Source organism: Lampetra planeri, chromosome 3, assembly GCF_965212315.1.
Source record: "Lampetra planeri chromosome 3, kcLamPlan1.2.h2, whole genome shotgun sequence".
Classification (NCBI taxonomy): Eukaryota; Metazoa; Chordata; class Hyperoartia; order Petromyzontiformes; family Petromyzontidae; genus Lampetra; species Lampetra planeri.
In genome coordinates this window covers 2682076-2701386 of record NC_136109.1, presented here as the reverse complement: position 1 = coordinate 2701386, position 19311 = coordinate 2682076, and the positions used below count along the sequence as shown (strand labels likewise).

The 19311-nt window shown below is 41.2% G+C and overlaps 1 protein-coding gene across 4 annotated transcripts in view; it reads right to left on the bottom strand.

Moving 5' to 3' along the window:
- Positions 1 to 19311, bottom strand: part of LOC144736356 (neogenin-like) — a 224647-nt gene that overhangs the window by 98800 nt on the left and 106536 nt on the right. For all 4 annotated transcript variants that reach the window (XM_078619017.1, XM_078619020.1, XM_078619018.1 and 1 more), the window contains exons 11-13: positions 13738 to 13876; positions 12994 to 13043; positions 10003 to 10144 (exon numbers count right to left, since the gene is read on the bottom strand). In XM_078619017.1, the coding sequence (XP_078475143.1) occupies positions 10003 to 10144; positions 12994 to 13043; positions 13738 to 13876 (331 nt within the window). The remainder of the gene's footprint in view (positions 1 to 10002; positions 10145 to 12993; positions 13044 to 13737; positions 13877 to 19311) is intronic.

The window sequence follows — 19311 nt, the reverse complement described above, 5'->3', positions numbered from 1 at the left end:
TCACATGGCTCAGAGAGTGTGGTCCCATCATGCTGTGTCTGATGGCTTGACCTGACGGCCCGGAGAGTGAGACACTCCGAGGTGCGTTGAAACAGTGGGCTGGAGATTCGTAAGGTTCAGGTGGAGTTGTCCTGTTACGTTGAGACTGTATCCCTCAGTTGTTAGGGTGCATGTTGTGCAATGAGTGAACGATGGATCGTCTCGGCTTGGTCGGTACAGCTATATGCTGCGATGCGAGTCTTGGAGAGAGACTGGGTTAAAATCCCACCGATATGGCCGACGCGTGCTGCTGGTTGTGACGCCGCGTCGGAAAGGCGGTGGGGTGGTAACATGGAAATTCCCCCCCCGATATGGCCGACGTGTGCTACTGGTTGTGACGCCGCGTCGGAAAGGCGGTGGGGTGGTAACATGGAAATTCCCCCCCCGATATGGCCGACGCGTGCTACTGGTTGTGACGCCACGTCGGAAAGGCGGGGGGTGCTAACGGGTGACTGTCATTGCATGCGTGATTCTAACGGGGGGGGGGGGCTGTGCTGGAGCGTAAGTGGGTTAGCCAGTTTTCATGTATAATTGTTGTTAATTCCCCGTTTTCTATGCGGTTCCCTTTTACCCTCGTCGATTCTGTATATATTACGTGATTGTATTTCTTATCGGTCGCCGGTCATTTATTGATGTTGTTGGTTCGGAGGCACACCTTTTCGATGTTTCACAGTTGTGTTACAGCCGGGGACGGCTGTGTGTTTATACAGGGGGGGGTGATGTAGTGACAGAGAAAGGTCACTACTGTGTCGGCCCGTACGAAGGCTGGGGGCCCCAAGGGGGTGCCTGGGGGGTCGCGTGGTGGAGGGATCCGGACCCTCCCAGAGGTGGGGGAAGTGAGGCGTGTCCTGGGAAGGGAGGCGTGGCCTGAAGAGAGCCAGCCACGCCGGGGCGGAGCCAGCCACGCCAAACCAAATATAAGCGTGGTGTGAATGCAGAGCGAGGCTGCTGTTGTACTGTACTCCAAGGTGAAGACATCTTCGGTCGTCAAGTCCCGAGTCGTCGTCCTGGGCCAGGCAGGCCGTTGCCTGCCTGGTCCAGTCTGTGTCGTGTTCCAGAGTGTTAGTGAGTTGAGGAAGGTGGTCACCACCTCATGTAGAGTGTTATATTATTTATCGTTTAATAAATAGTGTTGCCTCCAAGTTGCGTGTGTGTGCACCTAATTTGAACCTACTACACATGTATGGCAGTAGAAATGCAACAAAGATTAACAATATGGAAGTGTTACATATTAACTTTTATTTCCAAAGAGTAAGTAGGGAATCTATGAAGATCTTTCTAGATAAAGAACATAAAACATACATTATTGGAGTTGCTAGTTATAGACTATGTACGGCTTGGAAAAAATATATATTCATATAGTTAACTAATATAAACATGTCGAACACAACAATGCTATCCTGGTACAGGCTAGAATATTAATAATCAGTATAATGAATATATGCATCATAAGTGAATAATTGAGCCAGAAGATTGTAATACATGAGTATACGTTCTTTTTTAATGGTTAAAATCTTCTGATTGCCTGTTCCTGTGATGTCATGATACCTATTTAAGAAGTCGAGTCAGTGTCATGGTTATTCTGAATTCCTGGACTTTATTCTGACTTCATGGATTCTGTCTATAATCGTTCAACTTATGGTTAGCCGAAATAAGAATTGTTTGTGCATTAAATGGTTGTATACTTGACAATTTAATTCGTTTGGTTCTGTCAGGTGGTGGAGAATGTCAGTCGAGAAATTTGTCCTGATTATTGCCTGGAACAATGCTCAATATATTATTAATTATATTATCTGCGACAGGCAACGTGTTTACATAATACATTTTTGATTTAAAGCTTTCGCGACTGCAGGGATTCATATTCTTGACTTTACCGAAAGAACCAAGAATATATAATTAATGTTTTAAAAAGTTTGGCATGGGCAGAACACATTGCTCTAATTGACGACAGCTGGTGCTAGAAAATAATGATGCAGTGGTATCCACAAAGGGAACATGCATCAGAGTATGATGACTCCAGAGATGGAGCGATGGATGAAATTAACTCGTGTGAAGGTGCTGGATGGATTGTTACATCAAGTCAAGTTTATTTGTTTAACCATGTGGAGAACAGGATTTTATATTTGCAAGAGTGACCTACTTGTACATACAAATGCAGAACTGTAACGGAATGGCGGCGGCTTGGGAGGCCATCATCCATCAGTAGATTTGTCATGGTTGATAAGAGGAATTATCTTCCGAGCCATCCGAGCTAATGCCACACAGCATATAACCTGGTTGATGGAAAATTAGAGAGGAATTTTCAATGAGAGGGTATTTCAAATTTAGGAACGATAGAAAAGGCAGAGCGGCAGGAGGGGTAGCACTATGTATAAAAAGAATAACCTTGAAGCAGACCAACTCAAACATGAAGAGGAAATTGGCACCAAATCTGTGAGGAACAAACTAACTGACAAAATGTCAGATAGTCTATGAAAAGGAGTTTGCTACAGATCTCCAAATTCAGATATAAACAAGGACAAAGCATTATACAATGACATTAGATTACTTGGTCTGAAGAGAGACACTTTAGTAATGGGAGAGTTTAACTTTCCCCGAATAGAATGGGAAAATCTATTTGGGAGATCAGCAGATTCAATTGAGATGTTAGATATGGTCAATGTCAACCCTCAAGAGGGAAGGCTTGCCTTGACCGAATTATCTCAAACAACTCTGACAGGGTGATGAAGACGCATGTGAGAGAACTACTCAGAAATACGAGGATTTCAGTAAAGTTTTACCTTAATCCTGGTTTTACCAAATAGTATCATCCTGGCTCTGAGTCGGTACTTAGTTAAAGTGTTCGTCTGTGACAGCACAGATCCCAGACACTCACGAATATTTGTTAATATTTTCACTTTTTTAGAGGTAATTCCTCCATGTAATGAGGAGGGGGGAAGCACTTACAATGAAAATCACCTTGGGGCAGAGTGGGCGTTGCCTCACGCTCCACACGTGACTTCTTGCCCATCGCCCTCAGTTAAAAGACTATCAAAGGTAAAAATAGAGGACCTTGCCTGTCATACCTGTACGAACAACACCTGGGCAGTCAACAACACATCACTTAGGCGGGTCGGTGCGGAGCCAGTATTGTGTGGAATGACCAGACAATGTCACACTTCAGGAACATTCTTAGAAGAAGGCAAAAACAAACTTCAATGGACAGGTTTCTAGTAAAACTCAAACCTGGTGAGCCTCAACCAGGTCCAAGTCAAGAAAAAGAGAAAGAAAAGAGAAAGAGAAAAAAACCCAGAATTTCAGCTTCCTGAAGTTTTAATGGAAGGGGACTCTCCTTCCAAAAAATAACATCTCCTCCTCCTCCTCCCCTTCCTCACCACCATCCTCGTAGGCTATCAACTCCTCTCAGCAAGGTAAAGTGATGTTACATTTTATTTTTATTTCAATTTATTTAAATATATTTATGCATTTATTTTAATTTATGTATGCATTTTAGTAATAAGTAGTGTCTAAATTATTTTATACAACCCCATTAATGTATAACATGCCATATAAAATATAATTTCTTATACAGTACTCTGGAACAGATTATTTCCTTTCACTTTATTTCTTATGGGGAAAATTAATTTGGTATACGTCATTTTCGGTATAAGTCCTACCTTCTGGAACGAATTAACGACGTATACTGAGGTACCACTGTATGTATTATCAACCTGGTTCCAAGTCGATACTTGGTGAACCGATATCAAAGCCATCCGATACTGGAGGTGGTTAAGTATAAGACCGCCCGCTGTTACAAATACTTCTCTGCGAGGACAGCCCTGGTAGTGTGGTTTAACAGCATTTGATAATAGATGTTACTTTTACACCCTTGACACATTATTTCACCCAAGCAGCTACATGCAGCTATATGCTGCTTGGAAGCTGGTTGTCCTCTCTTTTGAAAGCCATACAACACAAAGAGCTGTTCGGATGGACGTCAACTGCGAAGCCCGGACCAGGTAAAGAAAATGCAGTCTCGCCTCCTTTGCCAGTTGACGAGGATGGGGGCAAAAGGATGAAAAGACCATTTCTTGTACTGTACGGAAAGGGGATGGCACACCTTCGAGAAAAACTTAGGAGAGGTCTACATGAGCACCCTCTGTTTTGTTACCACCATCAAGGATGAGTGAGCACTAAGGGCGTGAATCTCACGTAACCTATGCGCCATTATAATAACTACCAGGAACAGTCTTCCAGGTAAGGAACATTTCCAACACAACGCAAGTGGATCAAAGGGTGGATTGCACAGCCCATTCAGCGCGAAGTCCAGACTCCATGGGGCAACCATTTTTTGAATGCAGCTGGTGTTCCAGGCACAGGGCTCTGAGCAGCCGAGATATCACTTGGGAAGTATCAGAGCTCCAGCTGGCGGACTGCCACGCTCACCCTTGTGTATTCAACGGGAGAGTATTGTTCACATGTGGGGGCGCAGTGCTCACACTCGAGTTATCAACAAGCAACTGAACATCGCAATGCGTGCGATCTCATGTATGCTGCAGTCGACACCGACCCAGTGGCTCCCATTGCTCACCCACATCGCTCCGCGGCAAAACCGTCGTGAAACAGCGGCCGTCCGGGAGTACCAAAAAATGATTGTCAACCCACACCTTCCGATACATCGGGACATAAATAACGCCTCCCCTTCTGGATCGCAGCAGCCTCACTCCACGCCACAAACACATATAAAGGCGAGCGGTGGAAGCAAGTTTGGACTGTAGACGACATAAAAAATAAACATCGGGGCTATCTGACACACTGAAATGGTGGTGTGAACCCGAGTGCGCAACAAAACCTGCTCCCATGCCCCCTCTAATAGAAGGCCCACGAGGTCACTCGTCACGTTGGGGCGGCCCCCGTGGCCCAGGTCACGTCACGGCTGGTGCGCTGGTGCCAGCAGGCTCACCGCCCAGTCGTAATGCGACCCGGAGCTAGTGTCGACCGGCAACACAGAGCCCTCGCCAAAGAAGCTATCGCCTGCGCTTGTGTACGAGGACCTGGAGTATTCATGGGCTCCCACGTGGAGTATAGTGTGGAGACCTGGGGCAAACACCACGCGAAAGCAGTGAAATCACTGCCCGTGGTGGTCTCCTGCTCGTAGGGTTGGAACCGCAGCTACGACACCTGATTTGAGCGGCTATACTTCACCCTATTTGGTGCCAACTCTTGCCGCCACTGCTGCTATTTACCACCTAGGTGTGGCACTGCCATGATATTTTTCACTCCGCGACTGAGCATCAAACAAAGTATGCTTAACACACTTCTAACCTAACTACGCAGTAACTCAAATTGGGCCCTGCGCTGCTGCGAGCACCCAAAACAGAATTGAGGGGATGGACAGCAAGTCACGTGTAAGGAGTGCGGTAACACCCACTCCGCCCCAAAGGGGCATGGCATGGTCAGTCCGTCAACCCTCCTACCCATTATATGGAGGAATTACCTCTAAAATTGTTTTAAATGTTAAAAGATTGACAAATCTTAGTCAGAGTGTTTGGGTTCTATGCTGTCGCAGAGGAACGAGTTCATTAAGTACCGACCTGGAGCCAGAATGATAATACTGAGGTGATAATTTGATTATACAGTAATATAGTTTCATGTGAACTATACATCAAAAATACACTAGGAAAAAAAATTCAACTTCAAGGCAAATGTTAAAGCAATGATATGAAGCTTTACAGCAGGGGACTAGGATAGAATGATTGATAGGCAAGCAATTGAGAATGTATTATCAAATAAAAAAAAACACTTCTAGCAGTCCAAAACATATTTATCCACAAATTAAGCAAATACAAATCCAGCTCAAGTAAGAACAATATAAAGAAACCAAGGGCTCCATACAGAGCCTACGAAAGGGACAAATATCAAGAAAATACTACAAAGAACTGCATGTACAGCTTAAAAGACATTAGGAATGTCAAGAAAGTGGTAAAAAGAACATCACCTTTGCAATAATACCAATTCAAATTTTACAAAATGACAGTCAAAAAATAACTTTTAAGCAGGAAGTAAAAAAAATTGTAACAACTAAAAAGAGTGAAATTGTAGACGACAGACAGGAACTGGTCAATGCAGTAAATGAACACGTCATAGAAGTGTTCATCAAAGCATACAAATAAAATACCTCAGGCTAAAGTACAAGCCTAAATCTAAAAATATTTCCATATAAAGGAGAGAGAAGTGTTCGCGGGGCTAGAAGCACTCAATAATAATATATAATTTGGCCTGGAAGGTGCATACCCAGGGGTACACGTTGAAATTAGGGACATCATCCATAAAGCATGTCACTTCACACCATGGAGGTGCCAACCGATTGGAAAATTTCAAATATAATACCCATCCACAAAAAAGGAGATAAAACTGACCCAGATAACTACCGACAATTTAGTCTCAATTGGTTTACATGCAAGCTCGGGCAATAAATTATTAGATCTAATTTGCGAACTACTTATAGAGTAACAGATTTAGGAAAAAGCCAACATAGAAACAGAAAAGGCAGATCAAGCAAATTCTTAACTAATGTATTTGATTTTTGAGATGGCAACGGTGATGGTGGAAACAAACTGAGCATACAGCGTAATATACTTAGTCCCACATGAAAGATTAATACTAAAAGTCAAAGCCGCTGACATTTTAGGGAATCCAAGCAAGTGGCTCAAGAGCTGTCTGACGTCATAAAAACAAAGTCGTCATAAGTGGAGTAACCACAAATTGGGGAGAGGTAATTAGTGGAGTACCTCAGGTATCAGTACTGGGACCATTGCTGTTCCTATTATTAATGGCTTAGATTCTGATACAGTGAGAAAACTGGTGAAATATGCATATTATAGAGAGCTAGGGGGATGTGGAAAACAGCAGTAAAGAAAATGCACAAACATTTAGACCAAATCCAAAACTGGGAAGGCACCGGGCAAAATTTAATTTAATACACATAACGGAAAACAATAAAAGTAGGTAGAAAAAAAAACATAAAATACAAATATCAAATAGTAGGTATGGAACTTGTGGAAACAACATATGAAAGGGATCTAGGAGTTAAAAGTTGACTAAGCACTGGCTTCAATCCAGACAAACCAGCGAATGAAAAACACATTACAATGCTTGGGTGTTGAGTGAAAAGTGTTGAATATAAATCCAGGGATGTCATGCTAAAAGGCATAGAATGCACTCATTCAACCCCACTTGGAGTGGTCACCATTATTCAAAAAGGACATTACTGTTCTGGAGGGAGTCCATTAGAGAGCAACTAGAGCAGTTCCTGGACTCAAGGACAGATCATACACAGATCAAATACTAAATCTCTTTAGTCTAGAAGAGAGAAAAATTAATGGGGACTTTTTTCAGGTCTACAACATATCACCCACGCTTAACACGGAGAATAGCACCAGATGCTTCAGGTGGAAGTTCAGGACCGAGGCCAGGAGGCAATTTTTTGTATAAAAAGTGATGGGAGTGGAATAGGCTGCTCAAACAGGTGGTGTAAGCTGATTCTCACTGGGACCCTTTGAGAAATCACTTGATAAGATACTAGAATCTATCTCCTTAACGTAACTGAACAAGCGAAGTGGCCCAAATGGCCCCCTCTCATTTGTAATCTGTATTATGTTCTTATGTGTCCATCGTGCGATTTTCATATCAGGACTCTACAACACTTTCAACCACTATTGAGCCATGACATAGCCAAAACGGTGGCATGTAGCATAGTATCGACAAGGCTCGATTATCGAACCTCACTACTCTATGGGACGTCTGGCAAAAACATTACCAAGCTGCAGCATGTACAAAATTCTCTGTCAAGTGTTGTGATGGGTACTGCAAGATGCGACCATGTCCGCCGTCCAGTGCTCGCCGAGCTGCATTGGCTTCCGGTTGCCGAACGAATACATTAACAGGTCTTTTAACACGTAGGCTTTTGCGACCAATATCATCCATAATACAGGTTTTTTTGGGTTAGATTGCGTAAATATATAAACGTGTCGTTAAACCCGCCACCAGATTGTAAATGTTGTGGCTTTGCTCTCCAACACACAGGTGTGCTGTACTAATAACAAATTGGCATGTTCAGTTTACGTCACAAACCTTACTAATTGGCTGTGTCAGGCGGTGGCGGGTTTAATGACACATTTATATATTTACGCGATTAAACCCCAAAAACCTGCAAAAGATATTAAAAGGTCACACTCATTACATACGAAGTGCTTGCCACAAATGAACCACCAATACCTTGCTGATCAGTCAAGCAGCATAAATCATCACACGAACTCTGGTCATCCTCGCAGCGGCTTTTGGCTAGCCATCGAACAAAGATGGTCACTGCATCGCACGCTCTCAGATGCGCTTGTGCAGCCATCTGGAATGCTCTTCTTTTCAATATTCGGAAGCCACTGGTGCTATGCACTTTTAAATCTAAATTGAAAAGAAATTTCCTTAGAACTGCGTTGTGTTTAGTTTGTTTTCCTTCCCCTCACCTCTGATTGGCATGGTTGGCAACGTACGGTGCGAAGAAAATTCAACATACATAGATTCCAATGACGTCACATATTATGAAGCCATCGGTAGGAACACGAACACGGGGTTTGATGTCATCGCCTTGGACGAAAAGGATTTAAATAAACAATTTATAAAATGCATAAATTTAAGATCGACATTCATAATAATGTGCAGAGGGATATCAAATATAATACACAAGTAAAATTTACCTCAGGTAGGACAGGCAATCCCCTCAGCAGTGTAAGGGTCGATGTGGTTGAAAACTCTCCCTAAATGAATGTCGCAGGTAACGACGTCAAAAGGATGTCACATTTGATGATGCCAAGGACGTCACATTTGATGATGCCAAATGCGAGGGGAGGTTAGCATGTGTGTCACATGTAATGCAATGGCATCACGGGGAGCATGGGACATTATAGCACTGACCAAAAAGACTGAAAAATGTTCCATTTAAAACACCATAGGTTTTAGGTAACACGTTGATGATTGGCCTGCTTTTCTCTATTTTAAGTTCCTAATTACAACAACTTCATGGTAGAATGTATTTACACTGGATCTTCTTCAAGACAGTCATCGCATGACCCCATGTTTCAGAGAAGACAGATAGATCGACAAATACAGACAAATGGACACAGCTAAAGCATTAGCTCTTTTAACCTGAATTGCAAAGCATTAAAAGAGCAATGAGAAGCATTACACAGATTCACTTTGATCAAATTTGCTTGGATAGACCGAGAAATTTAGTAATTTGTATTGATAGATTTGTTTTCATTCTGCAAAGAAGTTTTCCTTTTCCTAGGTCTGTGCTATGGGGTGGAATTTGAAGCTTGTTGCAGCCTCATGGAATTCTACTCTTAGGGTGTTGTGCGGTGCAGGTGTCAGAGGCTCATCATGACATGTTTTAGAACATATATATGCAAGCACAATATCGACTCTCCCACCAATTGAACATTTGCATGTGTACAATAATAATTATACATTGTCTGGCCAACATGTCAAACACACATGAATGAGGTGTTTTATATTTGATCCTTATGGCGGTACCCCGGGGTACCAATTAATACAAAATGGCCGAGGCAATTAAATATTTTATTTCTGGGACACAATTTTTTCCAGGGGTGTATTTAACTCCGCGACTGGGGTACCAATCAATCCGAAATCAGTGCTGCTACTCCGCGATGTCGAAACGCCAAACATCAGCATAACAAAATCCGTCATCGAAAAATTTAACTTTGAATAGTGCATCGTGTACAGCTCGTCCAGATGAGTCGATTGCCGCATCGCCGACCATCAACAGACTAAAATTTACTGCATCATGGACATTATGCAAGAGCCGGGGTTCATTTGGTAAAACGATAATTCATTTTGTCGTGCCCCGTGTGCATATTAGGACATGAATGAACAAAAACCCATTGATGTCGTGTCTACAAACATACATACCCACGGCAAGATAGGACAAATGTGCTGTTTCTTCGATCTCCGCTTCTGCACGCCTTCCCGCCTTGCGGTAGTGGATCTTGTACCCAGTGATGTCCCCATTGTGTGTCTCCAGTGAAGGTGGTTTCCATCGCACAAGCACACTCTGCAAATGTCAAGGTTCGAGTTTATGCAATTACTCTCACATAATTACAATACGTAGAACGCTTTGGCCTATTGCTATAACAACTACTACCATATGAACAAGGTGTTTACATTGTACGTGTACATTGTATATATTGCTTCAAGGTAAATTGTTTAAAGAAAATAATTTGTAAAGTGACCAACTATATATCCTTCCCGAAGAAAAGTACGAGGTGAATATTTTTTTATGCTCCAGTGATTATAAGAGCTGTAATAAACAGGTGGAACGACACCAGGAAGTCTTCTTCTTGGTTCTTTCGGTAAAGTCACGTAGAAGGGAAGTAATAAAATAATGAAAATAAAACATAATAAAACAATTCTCACGACGTTTCGGCCACAACGCAAGCAGCCGTCCTCAGGTGAAGAATGAAACACCACCAAGCTTGGAGCGTATATTTAAGCTTGGTTGGAGGGTGGGAGGTGGGAAGAAGAGCGCCTTAACAAAATAATTTGCATATCAAGAGGAATTTTGCATATGGAAAATGCGTAGGAGGTGGGCGGGGGGGGTTTCAAATTAATATTATGCCCGTGCATTATGCAGGATTAGCAGCATCAAAGGGAGGGGGAAGGGGGGTAGCATTAACAAAGGAAAGGAATGTTAATAGTATGTAGCTGCAGTTACTAAACAACCACGTAAAAAACTAAAGTATAAACTACATAAACAACTAAAGTATAAACTACATAGCATCATCAGTATACTTACTATACTCTAAAATAAGCTGAGTTACTAACAGTAAGTAATACATTACAATTCTTCGTCGTAAAAATTATATAATATGCTTCCATCTAAACTTTATTCTCTTACATCACATGAGTATACACCGTACTATATACTGCCATAGACAAACTCGACATTAAATTATATACTGTATTGCTATAAACATTTTAATATAACACTATGTATTATTCTACCCACCCTAATGTGTATCACACTGCTATATATTTACTATACAGTTACGATACTATATATTACTTTGTACATTGTATTAAGCATATAAATGCTATACTATTTGTTATTATACACTGTACCATTGACCGTCGTGTCAATGCTACCCCCCTTCCCCCTCCCTTTGATGCTGCTAATCCTGCATAATGCACGGGCATAATATTAATTTGAAACCCCCCCCGCCCACCTCCTACGCATTTTCCATATGCAAAATTCCTCTTGATATGCAAATTATTTTGTTAAGGCGCTCTTCTTCCCACCTCCCACCCTCCAACCAAGCTTAAATAGACGCTCCAAGCTTGGTGGTGTTTCATTCTTCACCTGAGGACGGCTGCTTGCGTTGTGGCCGAAACGTCGTGAGAATTGTTTTATTATGTTTTATTTTTATTATTTTATTACTTCCCTTCTACGTGACTTTACCGAAAGAACCAAGAAGAAGCACAATTTAACAACAAATTATAATATCATTAACCATAAACAAACTTACACAAAGATAAGCCTTTATAAATCGTTCGGGCAAGTGCTGTTCACGAAAGAACCAAGAAGATGAATCCCTGCAGTCACGAAAGCTTTAAATCGAAAGACACCAGGAAGGTCCAAAAATTAAGAGCTATAATGTCAGACACGGAATTAAAATGCTTCCATTACTTTACAGATAGCACTGGCAGACCTTCCATGTTCCAGGAATTCTGGGACTAGCCTTGAACCTCGCCTTGATGGTTCTCTTAGACCTGCCATTGCCGAGTAATGGTTGGAGATATTTGTTTACTACTTGTGGCTTGCACCACATTGTGATTTTTGCGCACAGCGTTTTAATACGGTTTTTTGTGTGGAATATTTGCTGGTTTATTCCAGGGTGTTTCTTTTGCACGTCGTTGCTTTGGGATGTTCTGTGTTCATATTTTGTTTGTTGCGGTTGCACCCGACTTAAGAGCCGCATGGCTCACAGGGCTAAACCTAATAAATGAAACTTGAAATTTCCTCTTTTTTTCCTTGAAGACTTATCCTGTAAATTGTGTTGTCCTGATCGGTCTGCTGCGATAGATTCATACAAGATTTATATGCAATTCATTGTTGATTTTATATTTGATATATGCCGTTGGTTTTTAATTGAGAGAGTGAGTGTCGAAGGCTGAATAAACAAACACAAGACATGTCACTGGGCTGAATTGTGGCTAACCACCTGCACTCATGGACCCTCGCAGGCATTCATTTGAGGCATTTGGTGGTTGTCTAGCTGAGAGCAACTCTCACAGTAAGGGATGGAGTTCGCATGGATGAGAATTGAAAACGGTGGAGAGTTGCTCTAAACCAAGATAGTTTATTTACCAGGCAAAGCTGATTGAGCTATTAGCTCATTTGCAGGTGATCTGACCACACACGAGCCCATAGAATTGGCTTATTATGTTGGAATGTATCATGGGCAAATAATCTAAAGGCAAGTTTATAAATGTGGAGAGAAAAACCGGACGACCTGGAGAAAAGTCAATGGGACCATGTGGAAAACATGCAAATTCCAAGCATATCGGCATCAGGGTCAGCATCGAACCCATGACTTCCTGCATACCATGCAAGGGAAATAATATATTTCCACCATGCCACCCCATCTCATTTTCAAATATCTACATTGTATGAAGCTGATATGAAAACTAAATGAAAATGTGCACACTCCTTTCATTTGAATGGCACTGGGTTTAAAACGCAAAATATATATCAGGGGTTTGTGATGCCCTGAATCAACTTTTTCATCCCAAAGAAAATGTGTGTAAATCAATGAAGCTTATGGATTAATATAATAGTTATAGGGTGGATAAGTAATAATACCTGGGTAATATCAGATTTGGAAAGCCATAAAAGTCACTTACCTGTGAGTTCACCACTTCCAGTATTAGTTCCTGTGGAGATCCACTAGGTACTGCACAAGATACAGGAAGCATTAGAAAACAGTCTATTAACACTTTGGACAGCATATTGTATAAATGATGTACATTTAAATATATTAAAATCAACACTTTACAAAGCTTGATCCTGAATATAACCAACAAAACTGCACATAACAATGGAAACATGATAAATACAAACCAGACTTGGAAAACGAAAATATAACTTCAGGAGAGTGAACCCCCTGTATCTATGCTCTTCTTATCCACAAATCCTAAAATTTGTGGTGCCCATGTGGTCTGTGAGAACTCCTATATTCCGTGGGAGTATAGGAGTGTTTGTACATACATACATACATAACACTATATCACATTGAAGAATTGTGCATATATGTATGCATGTTGGTTCCACCTACATATCTACATACAGATGGGGCCTATGCACAGCTACAAACTCCTCTTTGTGATATTCTGCAATGTTTTCATAGAGCATCACAGATGGGACAATCTGAGAACAGCACCTCGATATGCGTGTGTAATAAAACACCAAAAAAAGTTATTGAAACAAATGTTTTACATTAATATAAAAGTTTATATATAAAAAAAAACCTTACCGTTATAGACAATATATCTTACAAAAAATTTAAACACTTTAAAGTTTTTAATTATATTCTAATTATGTACCAATATATATATAGTTTTACATAGGTCAAGGTGCAAGCCACAAACCATCAGAGTATGTACGAACGATAGTGTCCTCAGAGGACACCCCAGGCCCGTGCTTATTGTAGGCCACCACACGGAAGCTGTAACGGGTGAATTTCCTGAGGCCTTCCTTTGTGAAGGATGGACCATCGGTGTCCTGATCCTGTGACATGCCACACATTAAACACATTCAATCGATTTCATACTCAACGGGAAGATAAATTCACTGCTCAGAGCTATTTACCTCGGTGTAAGCCTCTATAAACTACTCTTGTCAGCAATTTACAGCACGAGAAAATATCACAAATATATTTCTACTGAAATTCAATTTAAATGATCGGTTTAACCATCACTCTTCCCACAAGTATCAGAAATCAGATGTAATAATACAATTTACCAGCATTCGAAACATACAGACACAAATGTTTAAACTCACTGATGCGCTTGACCAGTGCGATTTGTACTGCCCCCCACGTCAACCGGTTTTCCGCAGCATTAAAGTGTCATCAGCCAAGGCTCCCAAATTTTGTCCTAGCCTGCTGAAACCAGTTGTGTCTGGGCCAGCGTGGGAACCATTGCCAGTCACTGCCAGATCTTGTGCCATGTCATTGGGTAGCAACGCAGAAGTTGAGAGCAACATGAGTGGTTCTGTTGACAGGCATCTTTCTGGCATTGCCAAACAGAGCCAGGTGCCTTGCAGCAACCAGGCTGTAAATTTCACCCAGACCGATGTGCTCTGCAACCCCATTGTTGCTGGCAAAGTCAAACCAGTTGATGCCAATGATGCAACACTGGAAAGCCCGTATCTTATCTGAGTCAGCCTTCAGCATAATGCAGATCTCTCAGCCCCATACAACAAAACAGAAACAATACGGAAGTTATATTGGCAGTTTTGCAGATAGGCTCAGCTCTATCTCCAATCATGACCGAGTTGTAATTATTAAAGATGGATTGGCAATGCCGATACATAAATCGGTATCGGTGGAATACTTGGAGGAGTCTATGTTACTGCCCAGATATGTGAACCTATTGGTAGATTCCAGTGCCTGACCCAGCATATATAGATGTGGGAAGGAGCAGAGCCACAAAAATCGAATTCTTAAGTTTAGTTTTTGTCCAGGAGGTTTAAGGAATTTTATCTGCCTGGTCAAAACTAGTCAATGTTATGGGGCATGTTGCTGGGTCTTCTGTAAAAATAACATCATCAGAATAATCTAGATCAGTAAACAAATGTTCTCTTGACAGTTTTGCCAAAGGCATTCAAGCACATAGGCATGATCCAGTCAATTGCAATGCAGAAGAGGGCGGGGGCAAGGAAGCCGCTTTGGCGGACGCCCGATAGTGTCGTGAAATGTCCAGATAAGTCCTACCCATCTGGATACGTCAAATTGACCCAGATAACCGATTATAGATGACATTAACCAGAAAAAGTGGAGTTTCCATGGCTCTCAAAGCCTTCAATAATGCGAGCTGAAAGCAGCCTTTATGTCAATGTGTACATCCTGTAGGGGTTTGTAGAACTCACGGTAGAAGATGAAAAGCTAGCATTCATTCATGCTAAATCGCTCTTTTGTGAATCAAGACTGCTTGCGGCAAATAGCGCCGCATGAGTAGAGGGTGCAAATGTACAAGAAGAACATTTGCAAATACCTTTTCAGGCATTGAGCACAACTGAATAGGCCAATAGTTGCCACAGGACATCGGCCTATTGCCCTTGTAGAGGGTCATAATCATACATTCCCTCTATTCGGCTAGAACTCGACCAGTTTTCAGTTTTTCAGTTTAATTTATTTGGTGTAGCCCTATAAGCCATTCGGCTCTTGAATCGGGTGCAACCGCAACAAACAAAAAACAAAAACATGAACAAAAAAACATCTTAAAGTGACTATGCACAAACAGAAAAATCCAGGAAAAAAACTGCAAAGTCTTCCAGAAGAAAAAGCACCGTACACCAACGCTGTGCAAAAATCCCAGTGGGATGCAAGTCAATCAACAACAACCACAAGACAACTTAGATTAAAGCCATCATTCTAACTCCATACTACAACAAACAAACATGGCCAAACCAAACTTCCAGTCCTTTGAGAAGAGGTCATGATGGGCTAAACTGATTGATGTTCTGCACATCTGAGCAACTCGGGGGAGATGTAATAAGGACAGGCCACATGCCCATTGCTGAGTTTTTTAATGGCCTGTTGGATCTCCTGCATGGTTGGTGTCTTCAGATACTCTTGAATTTGATGGAGCCATGGTATAGAGGCAGTGTCGAGGTTCGGACATGTGGATGCACATGTTCAGACCTCTAGTATATATATCTTTATTTGTTTGTTTATGTATTTTTAGTGATTAATCAACACTATATAAAATATGAATAATATTTTACGTAACAAAACACTTCCTGTTTCATCTATGGGTTAATGTAGGGTAACATAAAACATAAAGAGAGAGGGTGTTGTATTTTGAACTGTGAACCAAACAATTTTTTTACCCATATGCCTCTGAATTTGCGGATCACAGATTTGCCAATTGTGGCTATTTTCAAGAATGCAACCCCCGCGATGGGCAAGAGAACATGCAGTACTGGCCGAGTAAATGCACCCACCCCCATCATTCATTCAGGCAATGCGAGTGACATTGAGAGCTCTGGGCTAACCAGACCGCCCCCCCACCCCGTGAGTCGATTATCACGATTGTTAGTCATAATTTAATTAAAAGAAAAAAAGAGTTTTAAATGTTATTACAGTAAAGCATATATTTAGCCAGCTGAGAACTCACAGGACAGAAATTATAGTCTCAGGCTCCACCTAAATGAAACCCCACCACAGAAGTTTAGACTGAGGGCATCACTAAGATCACGGAGGTCCTGGAACTCTTCTCTGAGAATGACCCGGATTTAAAGTGCAGCAGCTTCTCCAAACTCATCTCCCACCACTGCGTTGTAGGAGGAATACTATACTCTTTGGTTCTTTCGGTAAAGTCACGTAGGTATAAAATAAATTAAATCACGACATTTCGATTGCAACACAAGCAATCATCATCAGATGGGAAAACCACAACAAGACTTTTTTTTGCTGAAGTGGGAGAGAGAGCTGCCGTGGTAAGAGGTTATATAGGTAAGAAAGGGGGAGGAGCAAGGAGGGAGAGGGAGGGGTGGGGGTGTGGAGTAGGGGGAGCTGGGGGGAGAGAGAGGTGGGGGGTTGGGGGCGCGGCAACGGCGTTACCGTAGTGCCGCTATTGTCTGCGCAGTGCGCAATCTACCAGTGCTAAGACTGTACTTTATTATTATTATTTTTTATGAAATAATGTTTAACACCTGTATTATTATTATTAGCTATATTACCAATACCCCAACAAAGCCCTCATATATTTCTCATAAAAAAAGAAATAACACAATCGGGAATGCATCCCCATGCATACAATGGTATAATGTGCCCTTTTAGCACTTCTCCAGGAAGGCATCTTGAGCGGTAAGAGAGGTCTGACCATACTTTTGATGACTTTATAAACGATTTTGACTGTACGTACATGTTGTCACTATGGTATGTATTTTAAAAAGTTATGGGATACTAGAGTACCTGAGAAGATCGTAGGCATCAAACACTTGTATATGGGAGCTAGATGTGCAGTGAGGCAAGATAGCCAGTGAAGAGAAAGGTTTGGGTTAATCTCAGGAGTGAGACAAGGTTGTGTGATTTCACCATTGCTCTGATAATTGACAAAGTGATGAAAAGAGAGCCCCCCTCTCCAACCATTATATAAACGGAGTGGTAGCTCCTGCAATCTCTCATTTACTTGATACAGCTGTGGTAGCTGTGACGGTTCCACCTGAAGACGGAAGCTTGTGTTGCCTCCGAAACGTCGTGATTTTTATTTTATTTTACTTTCATTAATTTTAATGTTTTTACCTACGTGACTTTACCGAAAAAACCTAAGAATATGAATCCTTGCAGTCACGAAAGCTTCAAATCTAGGAAAAGAGCGCCAACACACTTGGTGTTGCGTCTGGCATGAGTCAATGATGACAATCTAATAGACCTGCACTTTGTAGATTATAATGCTCGGTCAGACTGCTCGTAGGCTAAAATGCAGGAATCGACTAAAATGGTGAAAGAGTATAATTTTTAAGTTTTACCTCATTTAAATGCAAATAAAACACAAATCCTGAAAGTAGGAACTTGGCGATTTGATGACTAAGATCATTTGAAAGCATAGATAAACTGAAGAAAATATTTTCTATTTGCGCAGTTTTCTGTCCAGTAACACGCACGCTGATAACGACTTTAAAGCCAGGAAAGGAAAAGAAAATGGAACATTTGGAAGATGAAATTAAATTGGAAAAATAAGATACTAATTAGAATGGACAAGATCAGACTATATCAACTAATAGCAGAAACAATTTTGCTGTATGGATGAAAACACGGCAGTGTCAAACATGAAGCATCTTGAAGCAGCACACCAGACATGGCTGCAAAAGAGCATTGGGATAGTCTGGAAGGACGAGGTCACCAACCAAGAGGTAACGATCCAAATTCGTCTATCAAAGATGGATGATATCAGGATGAGACTATTACGATGGTAAGGCCATCTATATCGTATGGATGAGAATTGCATTACAAGGCAGGCAATGAAGTAGAATACAGAGAAAGAAAAATGTAACAGAGAAGCAATTGGAGACACACAATTCATGACAATTTAAAGGTCATCGAAATATTATGGGACGACGTGACTCAGCTGCATGACAACCACAAGTATTGGCGTAGCGGTGTTGCCTAGTGTGCTCTAATATTGGGCATATAAGCTTCCACCTCTTATTTTCCTCACAACGGTTTGACTTTTCAAGTGATGCTCTTTGTTCACTGATATGCCACATTATCTATGTAGACCAGTGGGGCAAATAGGGTGTTTTTTGTGCCCTATGGCAGAGGTGGCATTGTGAAATGTATTGACAAATGAAACTTGTTTGGAAAAGCAATTCTTCAGAGAAACTTAAGTTATCTTAAATGGTGGTATTATAGCTGTATATCTTGTGTTCATATTTGTGTTTTATTATTTCTACTTTATGTTGAAGTAACATTCATAAGTAGCATTCCACTGAACAATAATTCATCAGTGTCAGTAGCAGATGAAACCATTTTGTATCCAAAGTGAACAATACATTTGCACTACTTGCTATTTTGAAAAGTTTTAATGATCTATTCTAATATATTAAATGGTTAAAACGAAACAATGACTAAAAATAACACGTAATATACCAGAGACATGTCAACTACCTCGAACAATAAAAATATCTCACAAAGTTTGAATGTTAGTATAAAAAGAGCAGTCGATCACATTTCAATAAACTTCTAAAGAGTATGTTGTGCTCAATGAGAAAGATTCCTGGGAGAGGAGTAGAGAATTCCAAAATAGTTGTTTTTTAAATAAAGGGAATCTGTTTCATCATATATGTCCTCTCGTTCAAAATATAGGTGACAAGTGTCACTGAGGAAGCCCCCTTGTGGTATGTGGGAAACAAAAGGTTGGTGATAGAATATCGTAAACATTTGGTATAGGTGTCATGATGAGCCACGTTGCGTACATGTAACAGAGGTGTGAACG